Source organism: Chrysemys picta, chromosome 1 (assembly GCF_011386835.1).
Source record: "Chrysemys picta bellii isolate R12L10 chromosome 1, ASM1138683v2, whole genome shotgun sequence".
Taxonomy (NCBI): Eukaryota; Metazoa; Chordata; order Testudines; family Emydidae; genus Chrysemys; species Chrysemys picta.
In genome coordinates, this window is record NC_088791.1 from 127,077,367 (window position 1) to 127,095,902 (window position 18,536).

General features: G+C 42.0%; 1 protein-coding gene across 14 annotated transcripts in view; it reads left to right on the forward strand.

Annotated features, from left to right (window-relative positions):
- The window catches only part of FAM118A (family with sequence similarity 118 member A), a 30,721-nt gene that overhangs the window by 7,106 nt on the left and 5,079 nt on the right, over window positions 1-18,536 (forward strand). For 7 of the 14 annotated variants that reach the window (XM_065570140.1, XM_024100396.3, XM_042846993.1 and 4 more), the window contains 6 exons: window positions 1,818-2,070; window positions 3,381-3,602; window positions 4,323-4,451; window positions 4,615-4,900; window positions 8,267-8,299; window positions 18,380-18,463. In XM_065570140.1, coding sequence (XP_065426212.1) covers window positions 1,818-2,070; window positions 3,381-3,602; window positions 4,323-4,451; window positions 4,615-4,900; window positions 8,267-8,299; window positions 18,380-18,463 — 1,007 coding nt within the window. Of the gene's footprint in view, window positions 1-1,817; window positions 2,071-3,380; window positions 3,603-4,322; window positions 4,452-4,614; window positions 4,901-8,266; window positions 8,300-9,215; window positions 9,408-9,743; window positions 10,376-13,950; window positions 14,493-18,379; window positions 18,464-18,536 lie in introns of those variants that run through there. The other 7 variants (XR_010593194.1, XR_010593195.1, XR_006173677.2 and 4 more) reach the window with 7 other exon arrangements.

Consider the following 18,536-nt stretch of genomic DNA (forward strand, 5'->3'; position numbering starts at 1 on the left):
ATTTGTATAAACCAGCTCTTTAGCCACTTGAGTTGTTGCTGTGCCTGAGGCAATTTCAACAAGGATGTTTAACTTGTTGCTTATAGATTCAGATAATATGACCTAGAAATCCCAATTGCTTACCCACCTCCAGCAATGATATAAGGCACGGGTCGGCAACGTTCGGCACGCAGCTCGCCAGGGTAAGCACCCTAGCGGGCCGGGCCAGTTTGTTTACCTGCTGATGCGGCAGGTTCGGCCGATCGTGGCCCCCACTGGCCGTGGTTCGCCGTCCCGGGCCAATGCGGGTGACGGGAAGCGGCGTGGGCCGAGGGATGTGCTGGCCGCGGCTTTCCACCGTCCCCATTGGCCCGGGACGGTGAACCGTGGCCAGTGGAGGCCGCGATTGGCTGAACCTGCCGTGTCAGCAGGCATAAATAAACTGGCCCGGCCCGCTAGGGTGCTTACCTTGGCGAGCCGCGTAACGTTGCCGACCCCTGATATAAGGGATGTTTTAAGAGTTAAATATTGTAGACCAAATTTAATGTTGAATATTTGTCAAATTGTTTGAGTTCTTCCACGTTATTGAAATATATTCCACATCTCTATCAGATAATCATACCAATTTTTTTCTCAAATTTGTAATGTGCATATGATGTAAATAACCAGAGCTTTGTAGATTATGCCTGTGGTAACTTTATATTTTATAACTATGCACAGTTTTAGCAGAAAAAAAGGGTTTTCAAGATTGCCTGCTGAAGCCAAGATTAATGAGAAGCTACAAAACTTCAAAAATAAATGAAAAAAAATTCTTCTTTCCTGAATTTCTTTCTTTAATTGCATGATATAATTGAAAATGAGGTTTCCGTCCCTCAGTAATTCTATCCATTTTACCAAGCTTTCTGCATTCAAGGATGACTTTGGACTAATGGAGATGTTTCTTTACAAAGACCAATTTTTACTTTTAGTTTTGCAGAAAACCTTCCCATGAGACTTGCCTGAGAATTCCTTGTACTTGCTGTTGTATAGCTAATACCTAGAGCCAGCTCATGCAGGCAACATTTTTGGGTGAACTTGTGTTTAGAAAGCTTCAGGCTTAACATAGGCCTAGAGGAGATAATTAATGATCATAAACAGAAAACAGCTGAGGGAGTTCTTTAGGGGAAGAGGAGCATATATGTGACTATCTTTCACACCACAACTGTACATAAATTTACTGTCTGCTGCAGCATTTGATTAACATGCAGATGAACTAGAACCTTATTCCTTTGTCTTTTTAAAATATTTCAACTTTGTCTCTATACTGAGTAGATCTTTCAATGGTACTATGAAGTACAGCTCGCTTAAAAGAACTGCTGAAAGGATGACTGGTGGCCCAAAGGATTGAAAATTGGCGATAGATTGCCAGTTTAAATCCAGCGAGTGAAAGCTATTGCTATTTTATGGCTGTTAAGTAAAAGTAAACTATGTGAAATTAATTTGGTTTGAGTACAATTCTTGATCACAAATCCCATCAGCCCAGTTTGCAATAATTGTCATATTAGTTGCAGTCACAGCACACAGGCCAAAGATAGAGTGGTAGGAGGTCTCATACCCATTCTCTCATCCTAGAGGTGGTTTCTCTTGGTTAGGGTTGAGGTACATTGATCTCTCACTTTGAGAAAGCTGATCTGTTGAGAAAGAGCATTTCTACTCCAGTGCTTTCAATCTGGCACTTTTTACAAGCACTAACAGTTCACATGGACACACTAAATTGCTCTTCTATCAAAATCTTACGAAACTTTGACAAGATAACATACAGTGTGTAGAAAATGTAGATCTTCTGTTTTTTATTTTAGGAAGATTTTAAGAAGTCTAATAAGGAAGCAGCCTTGGGACCTTCTTTTGGTAATTGGAACCGGAGTGAGTGCTGCTGTAGCACCAGAAATACCAGCACTGTGCTCATGGAGGAGCTGTATTGAAGCTGTCATTGAAGCAGCTGAACAACTGGAGGTGCTTCATCCAGGAGACGTTGCTGAATTCCGCAAAAAAGTGATCAAAGACAGAGACTTGCTTGTAGTTGCACATGATCTCATAAGAAAGATGTCCCCAGTGAGTATGTATATAGTACTTATTATTTAAAGACATTATTATAATAGTAGTATTCCTAGGTTTTGAGCCCTTTGGGGGAAGAAAGTCTGTTTTACTTTACAGTACTTAGCACAATTGGGCCTTTCTAATAGGGGCGTGTAGGGGTTTTACTGCTCTGTGTGTGTATGTGTGTGTATACACACGTATACAGTTTTACTTGAATTAATTTGAATGTTTTATTTCAAACATCACTGAAAACTCTGGAAACAGATTATTCTAGTTGTGATTATTCTAGACGCTTGCTTGTGTTATGAGAAGTCAGTCTGTCAGTGTTGTTCTGAACTCAAACAGGAATTTATAGCTTTGCTGATTGAAACCAGAGATTGCACAGAAATGTTGACAGACCTTGACACTATTGATAGCCTTAAGTTGTCCCAGCTCCATTTATTTCAAATAAGGAAAGTCCACGCATGTCCAATGTGCATCTATGCCACTGATTTTGAGACAGAAGTTTTCTTCAGGAAATCCATTAAAAACAGCCTGAAGTCTTCCAGCAGAAATGATTCCAGTAGATGCATTGAGAGAGAGAGCAAAATACTCCAATCCCCTCAGGGAAAACCCTGCATATACAGACGGGCTTTGCAGCTCATCCTGAAGATTAAGAATCTCTGGCTTGGTTGAGCAAAAGTGATTTCCTGAGACAAGGACTCTCCGCAAGCACCCAAGACTTTAAATCTAGGGAATGGTAACTTTTGACCTCAAAGGTAATGACCGCACTTGTGATTTCCCATGAAGCTAGGACCCTAATGTATACAGCTTCTAAACATGAACATCAGCACATTGAATTGCACTTGGAAGTGATCAGGAAGCCAATGCAGTCTATGGAACTCTGGTGTGTTGTGAATTCCCTCTGGTCTACCCTGTCATGGAGTTTGGGCATTAGCTAAAAGATGAGTGGAGCACATTTTAATATTTTAGTTTGGAAGTGACAGAGGAAGGTTTAACTGTGGCAAACTACAGAAGAGACCCCCCCCCTCCCCCCGGCCTATATATTGCACAAGTTGATTCCTGTCAAAGCTTTAGAAAAGTGGATGACTTTACTATATGAGCTATATAAATAATACAGGGCTGTGTGAAGCCATTCAGATTTATCTCTGACATTTCAAACCCTAACATTTTATATACTATAGGAGCTGTCTAAATATCATGATTTTAGTAAATTCCTTTTAAAAAAAAGTATTGGGACAAATGGTTAAGGACCATTGCTGTCCTGCTGAAGGCAGTTACAGTGCTTATCTTTAACTATACACTTTTTTTTTCTTCCCCTTCAGCGCACAGGTGATACCAAGCCCAACTTTTTCCAGGATTGCTTAATGGAGGTGTTTGATAACTTGGAACAACACATTCAGAATCCTGTTGTTCTACAGTCAATCCTCAGGCTAATGGAGAGAGGCACTATGGTCCTTACAACAAACTATGACAATTTACTTGAAATTTTTGGTCAGCAACAGGGTAAACCCATGGAGTCTTTAGACCTGAAAGATAAGGATAAGGTATGATAAGGCAATGAAATGTCAGGACTTCTTATAGGGGAAAGGAGTTGTCTTGTCTTGTACTTTTTGCAGGTTTTTTCACTAGTTATTGAAAATCTTTACTACTTTTTGTTTTCTGTAAAGCTTTTCAGTGAAGTAAAATAATAGACATGGACAGACAGTTTTCATTGTCCGTTTTGAATAATGTGATACAATTTGCCAGAAAATACCAATGGTAGATTTCTTATTTACAGAAACAGTTCATGTGGATGAAGTAATTGTAACAATCACAAATGTAACTTAATCTAGTGAAGTGATTAGCTCATCACTCAGACACTGGAAAGGAAGACTCAAAGATGTCTGACGGGTGTTAAGATTTTTCTAGCTGCTTTACTCGTGGTGTCTTATGTTTTTGTAAAAAGCTAGAACGCTCTTTGTCGATTTAAAATAAGTTTCTTTTGGTCAAAAGAGCAAAAAGCCTTTAAAAGGTTATTGTTTATATTGTATTCTGAACATTTTACAGTCTACAGTTTAGCACTTCTGTTTCAAAATTTTAGTAGTTTTAACTGGTTTTTCTGTAACTTATGCAAGTGATAGCTGATACTGTGACCTTAGTACACAAAGGGCAAAAATAATCAACTGTGCTTTACATGTGTGGGCACTTGTTCAAGAATATAGTTTCCCCTTTTTCAGTAGTATAATATAATCCAAAGTAAATATTACATGCATGATTTGCTTTAGGTTCTTCAGTGGGCAAGAGGTCATATCAAGTATGGAGTTCTTCATATTCATGGCTTGTATACAGATCCCTGTGGAATGGTGTTGGATCCTTCAGGATATAAAGATGTTACTCAAGACCCTGAAGTAATGGTATGTGTGACTTTAATTAAAGAACATACTGTGTTTTGCCAAACTGAGTGTTCCATTTCTTCTTTTATGTGTGTGAAACTTTAAAAAATGTTTTTACTTTGACCCATGTGTCTTTGGGCATATAGATAAAATTTTTCTTTTGTTATTTTAATATTCTTAACAGGAGGTTCTACAGAATTTGTATCTGACCAAATCCTTCTTGTTTGTGGGCTGTGGAGAGACTCTGCGTGATCAAATATTCCAGGCTCTCTTTCTGTATACTGTAAAGAATAAAGTAGATTTAGAACATTATATGTTGGTGCTTAAAGAAAATGAAGACCAGTTTTTTAAACTCCAGGCAGATATGCTTCTGCATGGAATAAAAGTAGTATCCTATGGTGATTGCTTTGAATATTTCCCGGAGTATGTCCAAGATCTAACTGCTCAAATCTGCAAGCAGAGGAGTCCAGGTATTTTTGTTTTGTTATTTTATAATGAACTTCTGTGTGCAACTGAATTCCATTTTTAGTATATTCTTTGTGCAAGTGGCACTTGATTTGAGATGTTAATCCAATGGGTAGTTACGAGTGCATGCATGAAAATCTCTGCTTCTGATTGACATGCAGAGTAGGAGAATATAATAAAATTGTAACTGAATTTTTGGGGTTTCAAATGTTTGGATTTCTTGTAAATTTACCCTTTGCTCTGAATTTCCTGTGTGCTTAGTGTATTTGCCAGCTATAGTGTTCTTGTAAGGATTTATTCCTTTAAGTTATTTATATGTATTCTCAAACTTCACTTTCATTAAGTGCAGTGCCCCAGATAAAATATTTGGTTGTAGGCATTATGAGAGTTCAGAGAAGACAGCAAAAATGCTTAAAAGGCTGTATGGCTTGACTTGAGGAAAGCTAACAGTCAAATATGTATAGCTTGGCTAAGCATGAAGTTGGAACATGAAATTACAAGTGTTTGGTGTACACATAAAAGATATACAAGATTTGTATAGGGTAATAGTCATATCCTGTGTAAGTTAAGTGTGTATGTGGGTGGAGGGGAGGACAACTGTGTGAGAACAATTTAACTGAGCATCAGGAAAAAACTGACCTACTGAATAAGCTGCGGAATAATCTTCCAAGGGTAGCAGTGAAGCCTTATTGCATGGGACATTTAAAACTAGACTAGGGCAAAACTAAAAAATGTCCTGTAGGTAACGGTCCAGTATTGGCACAGAGATGAATTATATTAATTAATCTTTACATCTGAGTCTGTGAAGTCTGTATCTTATTGAAAACTTATCGAAGTAATAAGTCATTTTTTTAAAATACAAAAGTAAAAAAGGGAGACTAAGAGAGAAAAAAGATTACCCATATTTTGGAAGTGCCTTTCCAGCAAGTGTTACTGCATAGATGAAGTTTATTCTGCTGTGGCCTTCATCAGGACACTTCGGAGAAATATCAACAAGGGGAAACTAACTTTGGGTAACAGATGATGATTATTTCACAGCTGTTCTCAGTTGTGTCTGCTAAACTGTTGTGACTAGAACTCTGTCAACCTGATTATAAAACAGTAAGTTTAAAAAAAATTTGAAGTGCAGGCAGATGCCTTATTGGGGTAATGATTTCTAAACATACAGTCTTAGCCAGATTCCAGAACAGAGATTTGGTGAGGAGTGGATTTCTCCAAGAATGCTGTTGAAACCTCTAGGTCTTCAGTAGGTTGGGTATGTAGGACATTTAAGAAAAGACTGGATGTGTTTGATTACTTACTACTGGGATATGTACTGAAAAACAGATCTTTGCAGATACTGGCTGTGGACCTGAGTCTGTCCTTTAACCAGTAGAAGTATGTCTAGTGCTATACACAATTTTTTCTAAGGTCTGAACAGTAACTGATGCCTAGTCAGTCAGATGCAAACCAACCATTGATCTGATGACAGCCAGTGTAACATGCTGATTAAAATCTGAATTAAAAGGAAAAATGCCATGCACTAACATCAGTGGGTGGGGGAACTTGATGGGGGTAGTGGTGAAAGGAGGACAGTCCCAGTTGCAAGGGAGGAAGACACTCACCAAGGAACAATAGGAAGCTGTTCCCCCTGGGAGTCTCTGGAACCCACTGGCCAGCTGGGGGAGAAAGGTGCTGATTGGCCACCATTCCCCAGCTCCATTCCAGCAGGCAACACTACTCACCCAAACAGGAATGAGAACGCTGCCTGACAGATACTGTGGGTCTAGCCAATCGCCAGTTTAAGAGGTCAGGAAGGAACTTTTTTTCCCATGGGCCAATTGGCAGAGGACCACGGAGTATTTTGCCACCTTCATGGCACCTTCAAGCCACAGAGGGTTGAGTAGGAATGTGCTTAATATCTAACTAAGATACTGGGGTGGAGTTGTTTATTGTCACAACTTGCGTCTGTTTTCCAGTGTGGTTAAGAGAATAAAATGAATGGTTCCCAGAGGTAAAAGACTGGATTTTGGTTATGGGCCTTGGGCTCACGCTAGGTTCAGATTTTGTGGGTCGAGGTCAGACCTTGTGGGCTGAGGACCCCACCCTGCTGCATGTCTGTCCCCCTTATGGGGTGCTAGAACTCAAGAGAGAGCTGAGTCCTGGGGGGTAGGCTGAGGAGAGCCAGCCCCATGTTACAGGTTGTATGGTAAGGAATCCTGTAACTCTGGCACCAATTATGGATTATATGGTAAGGAGCCCTGTAATCCCCCTACTGGAACCAATTAAATGTCTGGTGTAGGAGAGCATGGGTGATGGGCAGGTAGTGCCCCTCCCCTGTGTTAAAGTTTAATAAAAGTTGCATTCTGCCACTTAATTCCTCATTTTGCTGCTGTGTCCACATCAAACCATTACTGGCAATGACTGCAAGGTTAGACTACAACCTCGCAAAAACACACACAAGTAATCTTGTTAAATTCAGTGGGACTTCTCACATGCATATGTGTCTTTCAGTATTCAGGCTTTAGTTTGAGCGTGTTTATGGGGCTAACGGGTCTTCATTTTGATTTTAATAAAAAGTTAAGAAGGAACCAAAACTAAATTGGTTACAGATCTGGAAAGCAGCTTTTCAGATTATACAAGTAGCAGTGAGAAACTGACATCACTTATTTTGTGTGATAGCCTGTCTCCAGGGTTTTGAGTGTGAGTCCACCTCATTTTTTGTTTTGTTTTTTCTCACAAATTATCAATAGTTAATTGTCACTAAACTTTCTTTAGTCATCTATTTCTTTATCAAGATTGAAAGAGAACAGGATCATGTGCTAGCTTTTCAAAATTATGGGGTAGGTCTGTTGCAGATGGATCACGACTGAGGTTGCATTACAAATATATTTTGAACAAGCTGTGCCAGTGCCAAAATTGTGTTACAAACTGATGAAATTCTCTCATTGGTATTAGCATTTTGAGACTACTTTAAATGTTATGTCCTCTGATAATCTGTTTGAAAATTCAGTGTATTCAGATTCTGTCGTTCGATAGTTCTCTTGATTACTGTGCTCCCTCACTTTATAGAACTCTGCCTAAGTATAATACTAGAGCAGTTTCCTGTCTGCCTTTAAAAGCCAAGCCAATGTTGGATATTGTGTAATGATAGTGTTTGTAAGGTACTTGCATTAAGCATGCTTTATTTCTAAAATAAAACGGCTTAACTCTTAGTGGGCAGCATGCATTATATAAAAGATACAAAGATATCCTTCCAGCAACTATTTGGTGTGGAGTGTCAGAATTTTATTCAAAAGCTATTAGGTTTTTTTTTTGTTGCTTTAGTTTACTATATAAAGCAAAGAATATCCAGACTAGTTGTTCACAGTTGAATTGTTCTCTCTTTCTAGATGCTGATCAAGTGGATAGTACAACACTGTTGGGTAAAGAATATTTTTATAATACAATTTTCATAAGTAATAACAGAGGTGAAGTCTAATTTAGACAGTAAATTAAGTAAGAGATAAGATGGCATGATCACTGCAGAGCTGTGATTTGGCTATGAAAATCTCCTTGATTTTGAAATTTGTCTGGGTTCCCTAGTTTCCCCCCACAAGTTGCCTTAGTGGTAGATGACTGTCGTCTTTCAATTTGCCATAAAAGGCAAACAAGTCATGCTAATCAGACTGATTTACCTTTTGTGCAGTCTTAGTTTGCTTTAAAAGTTCTCACTTTAACTTGCCAACCATCTGTACGCCACCCTTTTGAACGCTTTCCATCACAGAGCTGGGGCTGAACACTACTGTTTTCTTGCCCCCAAACAAATACTGAGCAGTACAAGGATTAAATAGTGAATCTGAAAAGGTAGAAAACGTCAATCTTTAATCCTATCTATTGCTGCTTACTTTGATCTTCCCTAGATCTCCTGTTTGTCAGGCAAGTCAAGGATGGTAAAAATCTGTTCAGAATTTGCTCATTCATGGATGAACTCCCTCCTTATCAGACATACATTTAAACATATGGTATAAAGGAGTTAATATTAATATTAACATTAACACTGTCAACTTAAAATTGGACTTCTGAGAATTCTTTAACTGCTATTGCTACAAATAACATCTTTCAGTTAATTTTAGATTAGAGAAAAATTCTTCTGTTGGTTTACTTTGGACATTTTAAAGTACTTTGTGTCTAATTACTCATTTCCCATTACCTGTGTGTGTCTTTCATGCTGCAAGCAGAGAGAGAACATTTTGAATTATAAAACCAGACATTGGCAGGGAGGCTTAGGGCCAAGTGTAGGATCTAAAACTGTGTTTAACTCACTAAACTAACTAGATTTCATGCTCATGTTCCTTTCAGATTAGTCACTAAATCTGTCTTTCAGAAGAGAGCAAACAAAGGGCAGTGAGAAACTGAAAATACGAAAACAAATCGTACCCCTGCTCCATATTGCACATTCACGTATCTCCTTGTAATAACTTAACCACCAATCCTATCCCACCAGCAAACTTAATACCCATCTTGCTCACTTTGGAAATACCCTGTATGGAGGTAAGAATGGTTCCTTAACACAGGCTAGTAGCTTTCCAAGAAACAAGTCTCTAGGCTATGGCGAGAAGGATGTCCTGACTTTAAAGGGACAGCCTCCCTCTTACACCCAGGAACAGAAGCAGGTGCCATGGTGTGTAGTTCTAAGCATCCCAAAGCAGGAATCCCTCCAGTAACTATGGATGCCAGTGTTTTAAAGGGTGGTGTGCTCGCTTCAGGAATGGGACTTGTCATAAATCATCACTGCAAAAAATTGTATTCCTTCCGCTTTTCTTAGCCCAAACAGTGGGGGCCTACTTTAGGTGCTGGTGCCCAGTGTAATGATGGAAATGTCCACAGGTGGCTCAGGTCCAGAGGAATCCCTCATTCTGAGGAGGCTGTGGAGGGAATATTTGACATCCTCTGACCAATGGTGCAAACGTATATTATTGGTCAGCATTATGTCCAATAAAGGTAAAATGTATTTATCTACTCATAACTTTTTTCCTTCTTCCTTGTGGGCACCTGGTGCTCTGTGACCCCTTACAAGGGTTATTCCTTCCTCTCATCTAAGCATAGAGGGGTGTGTGGTGTGTTTTTTGTTTTATTTGTTTTTAAATCCTCTCTAGTTTCACAATGTATTGCTAGCAGGTAGAGCTGTCTAGAGAACTGATTACCACTCTAATTCCCCAGCCAACTGCTCAAATTGAGAAGACAAACTATAACATCTAATTGTTAAACACTATGAAAAACTGGCTGTCTCTAAGCAGGATAATCTACTTAACCATTTATTATACAAATGGAAATGAAGACTTACAGCAAAACAGGATCATAATATGAGGGAATCCCAAGATTTTTTTCCGTCTATCTCTGCAGGAAGGAATGAGAGATTTCTCCTTCAACTGGAATTTAATGCAAATTAGGTGATGCCCTGAGTGGTGGTCTCATAGAGCATCAGGTGGCCATTTCACAGAAGGAAAAGTTATGGGTAGGTAAACTACTTTTCTCTCCAGTGGGCACCTGGTATGCTGTGATCCATTACAACTGGGAAGGAGCCAGAAGTAAAACACATCTCCACAAATTAGAGGGAAACTTAAAACATGAAGTAAACTGAACATACTGGAAGTGCCAGTGTGCCACAAAGGTCCTATTATTGCTTTTCATGTGAATGGTAACCAAATTTAGAGGGAATCTTAAGAAGAGAGACCCACCACCTTAACTGCTTGGAATTATAGGAAGTAGTTCTGATGAGCTTCTTAGGACAGCCAGTTGCCTTGAATTGAATGGGGCCCATCTGAGCTCTCTGTGATATAGCAGGTAATCTCGTTTCCCATTTCGGAAATTCTATTTACAAATGAGGAAAATATGTAGAGTAGAGGTGCATCCCCATCGTGGACCAGTTTCCACATTCAGCTACTGTTATTTTATATAATAGGAGTTTCTGGAAAGCAAATACTTAAGGAGGTCCCAGAAGAAATGCAAATTGTGAAATCTTTCCTTGGGCAACTAGACTACAACCAATGCCTGATAAAATGCCTAGAGGTGAGCCACATCCTGAGAGGGAACTGAGGCATTCCTCTGAAAACTTATGAAATAGGGGGACTGGAGCAGCTGAAAGATCTAGTCAGTGTACAGCTGTTAACCCACCTCTCTGAGATATCAGCAAGTCATCTACGTTGTAGACTGGCCATCAGAATTACCATCAAACGGGAGAGAAAACAAGGAATGGGAGGGAAGCCAAAGCACACTGCCTGGATTTGGAAATGTGTCAGCAAAGTGCAAGTAGCAAATTGGCATACGGGGACAGGTTTCTTTGTAGGACAAGGAAAATACTGAGATCTTCTCAGTAAGGCCTGAAGGCCATGTAGTAGTGGACCTTGTATACTGTAAAACGATTACCTGTACTGTAATTGTTCTTCAGTATGTGATGTGGGTGCAGAGAGGTATTCCACTGAGATGTGTGTGCACACCTAGCTCAACAAAGCCAGATAACTTTACATAGCAGTACCTGTAGAGGTGGCACTTGTGCCCTCTGGCCTTCCCCCCTCTCCTCCGCTCCATGGCTATATAAGGGTAGTGCAGCCTCAAATCCCTTAATTTCCTTTGCACCAAATGTGAAGAATAGAGACCCCAATGCAGAGGGGACAAAGTTGGGTCCTGGTCTATACATCTGCATCCACATCTAGAAGAACAGCTGCAGTACAGGCAGGTAACCATTTTTTGTTTGAGTGGCTGTAGACAGTGATGAGCTGCCAAAATCTTAACAACTGGTTCCCTATAAAAAGTTCTGATTTAAGGGATGTACCACAGTATGTATTTTTTTTATACCAAGAGGGTTACCATACATCTATATGTTTAAAATTTAAAAATTCCTGCCCGACGGTGATTTAAGAACCAAAAAGCCTGACACATCTGTATTTTTCCGGACATATGTTAACCCTAGCTAAAGTTTCTTTTTTTAAGAGGGGCCTGAACTAGAAATGAGCTCCATTTCACACGTGTGGGTCCCCGCCACTCCCTGGGGGTGTGCTAGGGTGACCAGATGTCCTGATTTTTTGGGCCTTTTTCTTATATAGGCTCCTATTACCCCCACCCCATCCCTGTCCTGATTTTTCACACTTGCTGTCTAGTCACCCAAAAGTGTGCACATGTGTAGCTCCCAGCTACTCCCTGCCCCCCTCATTAAGCAGGTGTGCAGGGTTACTGCCCTGGGAACTGCAGGGCACCAGTGGACATAAGGCTGGCTGTAGACGGGCAGGGGGTGCGGGGCTGGCTGCAGGCAGGGCAGGGGGTGTGGAGCAGGCTGGAGAGTCTCAGAGCAGAGTAGGCAGGGACCCACCAGGCAGCAGTGGGAGCCCCAGGGCCAGGGATTGGGGGAGCAACAGCGCCCATGCCCAGGGCCAGCCGGTGGCCCACATGGATCCCGCAACACAGCACCCCCAGAGGAGGAATTACATCACATCCCAGCCGGAGCCCATCAAAGCTGCAGCGCCCCCCTCGCAGGGAAGCGGGTTAACAGCTGGTTCTAAACCTGCTTCAAAATTTAACAACCGGTTCGTGTGAACTGGTATGAACCGTCTCCAGCTCACCACTGGCTGCAGACATGTATTTCTTTCAGATGACTAGCAAATAATACTTGTAGGAGTTGGGCTCAGAGTCTACCTAAATAGCATCTGCAGAACTGTCCTCCCAAAGTTTTCATCTGACCTGGAAGCTGCTGTTTTAGCATAATGCTTAGTAAGCATGTATGTAGGACCATGTAGCAACCTTGCAAATATCTAAACTTGAAATGCCACTAAGAAATGCCACTGAAGTCACTTGAACCCTTGTTGAATGAGCCTCCAGAGTTTGCAAGGTGTGGCCTGAGCTACTCAGTAAGCTGTAAAGTATCAGGGAGTAGCCATCTTAGTCTGTATCTACAAAAACAACTGAAGAAGTGAAGTTTTTACCTACAAAAGCCTATGCCCAAATAAATCTATTAATCTTTAAGGTGCCACCAGACTCCGTAGCTGTATTAAATAATGCAGGTGGTTATCCACCTGGAAATCTGCTGTACTGCTGCTGGCTGATCTTTCATCATATCTGCAAAAGAAATGAAAAGCTGATGGTCATTGAAAAAAGCTTAGTCCTTGCCCAATTAAAAAGGCAGACACCATTTCACATCTAAAGTATGAAGTCATTGTTCCTTAGGATTGGAATGTGGCTTGGGAAAGAATACAGCCAGGTAAATAACTTCAGTTTAGGTGTCAGTCTGATATTGCAGTGAGAGCAGAGAGCAGGTACACAGCCCTGCTCTGTCACTAGGAGAAGTATGGTGATATTCCCCACGGTGTGTAGAAAAGGGTAAGAATTTCTCTGAGCTGTAGAATGGCTCTGATTTGCTTTGTGTCCTCTTCCTCAGGGGACTGATCCTTTCTTCTCTGCAGAGGAGTCTACTTCAGGCAGCCTCTCAGGAGTCTGCATAAGCTTTAAAGACTGATGGGGCTGATAGTCCACAGCAGCCCCTGAAGCAGTCTGGCCTCATGGCTTGCTCCATGAGATTCTGTTTTAAGTGCAAGTCGCAGGACACCTGCGTCCTGTTTAATGGAGCAATATTCCTACACACAAAAAACAGCCTGGGTGTGTGTGTTCATTATTGTGGGGTGGCTAGTCCCACTGACAGTGCTTTTAAACCCCGGTGAGGGTATAGTACTATATAACACAGCCTAAACCTAGCTAACAACTATAGGGTCCTAACTATTTAAAAATAAGTATTCTAAAAACATGAGAAAAATACCATATGGGAAGCTCTGACTCTAGCTGCAGGAGGTGAGACAGTGCTGGGGGTGGAGGTGGAAATGATGGCACTACCATTCCTAAACAGCCATGGTAAGGGCTGTGGGCTACAGTGTGTAAGTAGATTGACCGATCCAGACGAGTACCCAGAAGTCAGCCCCTACAAGACAGGCCCAAAAAAGAAAATAACAGAACACCACTAGCTGTCACCTTCAGCCCCCAACTAAAACCTCTCCAGCGCATCATCAGAGATCTACAACCTATCCTGAAAGATGATCCTTTATTCTCACAGATCTTGGGAGACAGACCTGTCCTCGCTTACAGACAACCCCCCAACCTAAAGCAAATACTCACCAGCACATCACTGAACAAAAACACTGACCCAGGAACCTAGTCTTGTAACAAAGCCTGATGCCAACTCTGTCCACATATCTATTCAAGTGACATCATCATAGGACCTAATCACATCAGCCATACCATCAGGAGTTCGTTCACCTGCACATCTACCAATGTGATATATGCCATGTGCCAGAAATGCCCCTCTGCCATGTACATTGGCCAAACTGGATAGTCTCTACGCAAAAGAATTAATGGACACAAATCTGACATCAGGAATCATAATACTCAAAAACCAGTAAGAGAACACTTTAACCTGTCTGGCCATTCAATGACAGACCTGCGGGTGGCTATCTTACAACAGAAAAACTTCAAAAACAGGCTCCAACAAGAGACTGCTGAGCTGGAATTGATATGCAAACTAGACACAATCAACTCAGGATTGAATAAGGACTGGGAATGGCTGAGCCATTACAAACATTGAATCTATCTCCCCTTGTAAGTATTCTCACACTTATCAAACTGTCTGTACTGGGCTAGCTTGATTATCACTTCAAAAGTTTTTTTCTCTTAATTGGCCTCTAAGAGTTGGTAAGACAACTCCCACCTGTTCATGGTATGTGTGTATCTCCTCAATATATGTTCCACTCTATATGCATCCGAAGAAGTGGGCTGTAGCCCATGAAAGCTTATGCTCTAATAAATTTGTTAGTCTCTAAGGTGCCATAAGTACTCCTGTTCTTAGTGTGTAACCGTTGCTCCTATAGGTATTGCTAGGTAATGGTGATGTGGGGGTGTTGAGTGTCTGCACCGTGTAGGGAATACATGTCTGTAAGCACAGAAGCCTGGACAAAAGCAAAACTGGATAAAACTTGTCCAGTCTCTTTCTTACCAAGAAGAACACCCAAAAAAAATTCCTCAGGAAAAAGTAAAGCTGGCCTTCACTGACTGCTTTCTAGTTCAGGGAAAAGTGGGAAGATAACATGGATGCATCAGGAGAACTTGAAAATCAATGTGGGAAGACTGTTTTGAGAGCCTATCAAATGTAGACTTTTTAAAATTTGATTTGGAAGGCTTGAAAACTGGAAAGTTCTATTTTTATGGGGAAAATAGGGTAGAAATCTCAGGTTGGTTTGAGAGGGTTTTTTTTTCTTACCTTTTTTGGTCACGGTACACAAAGGCATCTTATTGAAGGGTTGAACTAACCATGTCAGAAACAGTAGAGAAACCACCAATCCACTGGACTACCCTTCTCTCAGTTGTACAGATTCTGATGCTTTTGTTGCTGCTCCAGTATGTGATTTGCCCTTTAAAAGTGGGAATGCCGTTTAAAAAAAGAAAACATTAGCGGCTAAGGAGCAGGGGAAGAGCAGAGCTGGATGTGAGCAATCATGCTTGAAGTCCCTTGCTCATACTGTAATCCTCTAAGCTTTAAAGCCTTGCTGAAGTGGTTTTACAGCTGTGCAACATCATGGCGCACTCTCCTCCCTACTGCTAACATTTTAGTGCACATAGCCATTAACCTTGTTGTTGGAGAGGGCAGGCTAATGGTATGAACCAGACACTTCCGCCAATGTCCCTTTGATGAAAACTACTACTGGGTTCAATAAAATAGCCGGCTCAGCTGATCTGACATATGAAACCCTTTTGGGACTGCCACCTGATGTACCTAGTCTACCTCTGAGTTCATTTTCCCTGCCAGCTTGGGACTTCAGTACCTTGCCTTGTTTGAGCCAGACATACTTACCTGCTGCAAACACAGATCCAAGTCTGAACCATGTTCCCCACAAGCTGCAGGCGTAACTGAAAACAGCTTAAGAAGTGCTCCTGTCTCCAACACTCAGATACCCAGCTCCCAATGGGGTCCAAACCCCAAATAAATCCATTTTACTCTGTATAAAGCTTATATGGGGTAAATTCAAAATATTCACCGTCTATAACACTGATAGAGAGATATGCACAGCTGTTTGCCCCCCCAGGTATTAATACATACTCTGGGTTAATTAATATACAAAAAGTAGTATTTAATTGGTTCCAAGTAATAAGACAGAACGAAGTAAACCACTAAACAAAATAAAACACAAGTCTAAGCCTAATACAGTAGGAAATTAAATGCAGGCAAATCTCACCCTCAGAGATGTTCCAATAAGCTTCTTTGATGTGGACTAGGCCACACTTAAGGGAGCACAGAAAAGAGGGTTAACTGACATAAGCATGCCCACAGTATGGGCCAGACATGCTACTAACTGAGGAACACAGTGAAAGGAGTGGGAAAGTGTCAGGTGTCTGAGGGAACAGTGATTCCGTTCCTCCTCCACACAAAACCCTCAGGTTGCCCTGATGTATTTAGGGTTTTTTTTTTTTTTTTTTTTTTAAAACAGTAGCTTCAGTGTCTGAGTTGTTGGCAGAGAGAGGAGACTAGAGTTCAGACCAGGCAGTACCACAACTAGGATTAGCTAATGCCCTTTCTGGAACAACTGGGGCAAAACACCTGGTTGCTGTGGCAGACTGAAAGGAGTGGGGCATTCAGTCCTTTTTCTTCCTGCCCCTTTGATGTACCAGCCTCTTGGAAACATTCTTGGATACCATATTTCACCCCAGGCAGAAGGAAAAAAATAGCCAAGGACCTCTGGCTTGTTGCTTCCTAAAGCCCAGAGCTTGCTGCTGAATTTCTACTCCCAAGTAGCTCCTGCTGGAGTCAACCCTTGTTGCGGTTTCATTTTGGGCTAAAACACCAAGTAGCCAGCAAAACAACTTTCTTGGAGACTCTGGAAAGCAAGATGCTCCTGCTGAATTTCTGCCCTCAACAGCTTAAGGCTTTCTTGCTATATAGTGGAGTGGGGGAGGTGGCATACTACTGCACAGCTGGGCCGTGAGCAGGAGCCTGTTGGATCCTAACTGGTCCTGCAATTTTCTCATCCCATACTGGTTTCCTGCAAACTCCTGTTCTCAAAAATTCTCTCCCTACCAGCAGGCACTAAGCAGAGAGGAACAAATAAAAAGTATAATGGAAAAGATTCTGCTCATCAACAGAGAGGAGGCCTAGAGCAGTGCTTTTCAAACTTTTTCTGGCAACTTAGGACTGGTCTACACTGGGGGGGGGGGGAATTGATCTAAGATACGCAACTTCAGCTACGAGAATAACGTAGATGAAGTAGACGTATCTTAGATCGATTTACCTTGAGTCCTCATGGCGTGGGGTCGATGGCCGCGGCTCCCCCGTCAATTCTGCTTCCGCCTCTCGTTCTGGTGGAGTTACGGAGTTGACGGGGAGTGCATTCGGGGATCAATTTATCGCATCTAAATGAGACACGATAAATTGATCCCCGATAGATTGATTACTACCCGCTGATCTGGCAGGTAGTGAAGACGTACCCCCTGTTGAAGAAAATTGTTGATGCCCTTGACCCAACAGAGCTGGGAATGAGGGGTTTGGGCTGTGGGAGTGGCTCAGGGCAGGGGTGGAGGGTTGGGTTGTGGGAGGCATCTGGGCTGGGGGGTGCAGGCTCTGGGGATGAGGGGGGCTAGGGCAGGGGTTTGGGGTGCAGGAGGCATTTAGGGCTCTGGGCTGGGGATGCAGGCTCTGGGGTGCAGGAAGGGGCTCAGGGCTGGGGCAGGGAATTGGGTTGCAGGCTTACCTTGAGTGGCTCCCGGTCAGGAGTGCAGCAGGGGTGCTAAGGCAGGCTTCCTACCTGTCCTGGCACTGCGGAGCACCCCAGAAGCAGCCAGCAGCAGGTCCAGCACCTAGCCGGAGATGCACAAGCAGCTCCACATGGCTCTTGCCTGCAGGCACCACCCCCAGTCTGCAGTGCAGAGCTGGTGCTTGGGGTGGAGGTAGTGCTCAGAGCCCTGGAGCCGGACCTACTGCTGGCTGCTTCCAGGGCAGAGCACGACGGGACTTTTAATGGCCTGGTTGGCTGTGCTGACCAGAGTCGCCACAACCCAGTCCCCTACATTTCGCAACCCAGTACTGGGTTGTGACCCACAGTTTGAAAAACACTCGCCTAGAGGAACTACCTGCTAAAGTGGAGGTGAAATAGTGGAGAGGTGGCGGTAATTAGTTCTCTGAACAGCTCCACCTGCTAGCAGTACATTGTAAAGCAACAGGTATTTTTAAAACCTTGTTTGGAGGATGAGAATAACCCAGCTGTAGTGGATGAGGGAGCACCAATTGTCCACAAACCAAAGGAGTACAGTGTCACTCCCTGCACAACAGAAGTCAGGATCTTTGGTTACAAGACCCAAATATAAGAGCTTCCAGCTGGACCAATACTACTTATGTGTAGCTTAATATGTGATGTTTGAAATAATGTGTTTAAAAATAATACAAGAAGGATTTTAATATAGCTGTGTGTATTTTTTAATTCAAGTTTTCTGTTTTTCAGGGACTTCATGTGTGGACTGTGCAAAGAGAAAGTTAGGAGAAAATGACTTGGATCTTTCTAAGAGAGTCAAACAATCTGATAATGGTATTCTCACCCCCTAATAAATAATCTTAAAATTCCAAGATACTTAAAAATAATCTCTGAAAAGTTTTCAGAG